At 60.1% G+C, this 562-nt stretch overlaps 1 protein-coding gene across 1 annotated transcript in view; it reads right to left on the reverse strand.

Moving 5' to 3' along the window:
* Positions 1-14: 14 nt before the first annotated feature.
* The window catches only part of ACA1_311340 (uncharacterized protein), a gene marked incomplete at both ends in the record, with an annotated part of 2,006 nt that continues 1,458 nt past the window's right edge, over positions 15-562 (reverse strand). Inside the window, 3 exons of the mRNA XM_004337735.1 lie at positions 15-152; positions 234-352; positions 457-517. Coding sequence (XP_004337783.1) covers positions 15-152; positions 234-352; positions 457-517 — 318 coding nt within the window. The remainder of the gene's footprint in view (positions 153-233; positions 353-456; positions 518-562) is intronic.

Raw genomic sequence — 562 nt, forward strand, 5'->3', positions numbered from 1 at the left:
CGTACCTCGGACTGAGCCGTGGAGAGCTGAAGCTGGTGCTTGGAGAGTTCGATGTCGAGGTCGCTCTTGGCGTCGCCCAGATCTTTGGCCTCCTGGGCAGCTTTCATCAACGCAGCCACCAGCTGTCCGTTCTGCTCCTGCACCGTCGCGAGCTGTGCGCCGGGCCAACAAAGAGATGTGAGCTTCGCTGGACTGAAGGGCCAAACATGAAAAGGCGAACGACGGCTACGTACGGTCCGCTCTTTCTCTTCGAGGCTCTTCTCGAGATCCGCGAGCGCCTCCTTCTGCACCCCGATCGTGTATTCCATTTCCTCCATCTCGGACCGAGTGCGTTGATCTTCGTCCCTATTTCCTGTTGGCCCAAGCGCAACACGAACGCACACGCACCACCGCACACGACGCAGGTGTAAGAGTGGAACGGAGTACTGGGCGGCGCTGAGGCTGCGGGTGACGTACCAGCGAGTGCTTCGACCTCGGCTTTCAGCTTGGCGTTGAGCTTGGTGAGCTCCGCTTCGGCCTTCCGGAAGCGAGTCAGCTCTTCCTTGTAGGACTCCACCTGGTC

This window comes from Acanthamoeba castellanii, assembly GCF_000313135.1.
Source record: "Acanthamoeba castellanii str. Neff unplaced genomic scaffold scf7180000083781, whole genome shotgun sequence".
Taxonomy (NCBI): Eukaryota; Discosea; order Longamoebia; family Acanthamoebidae; genus Acanthamoeba; species Acanthamoeba castellanii.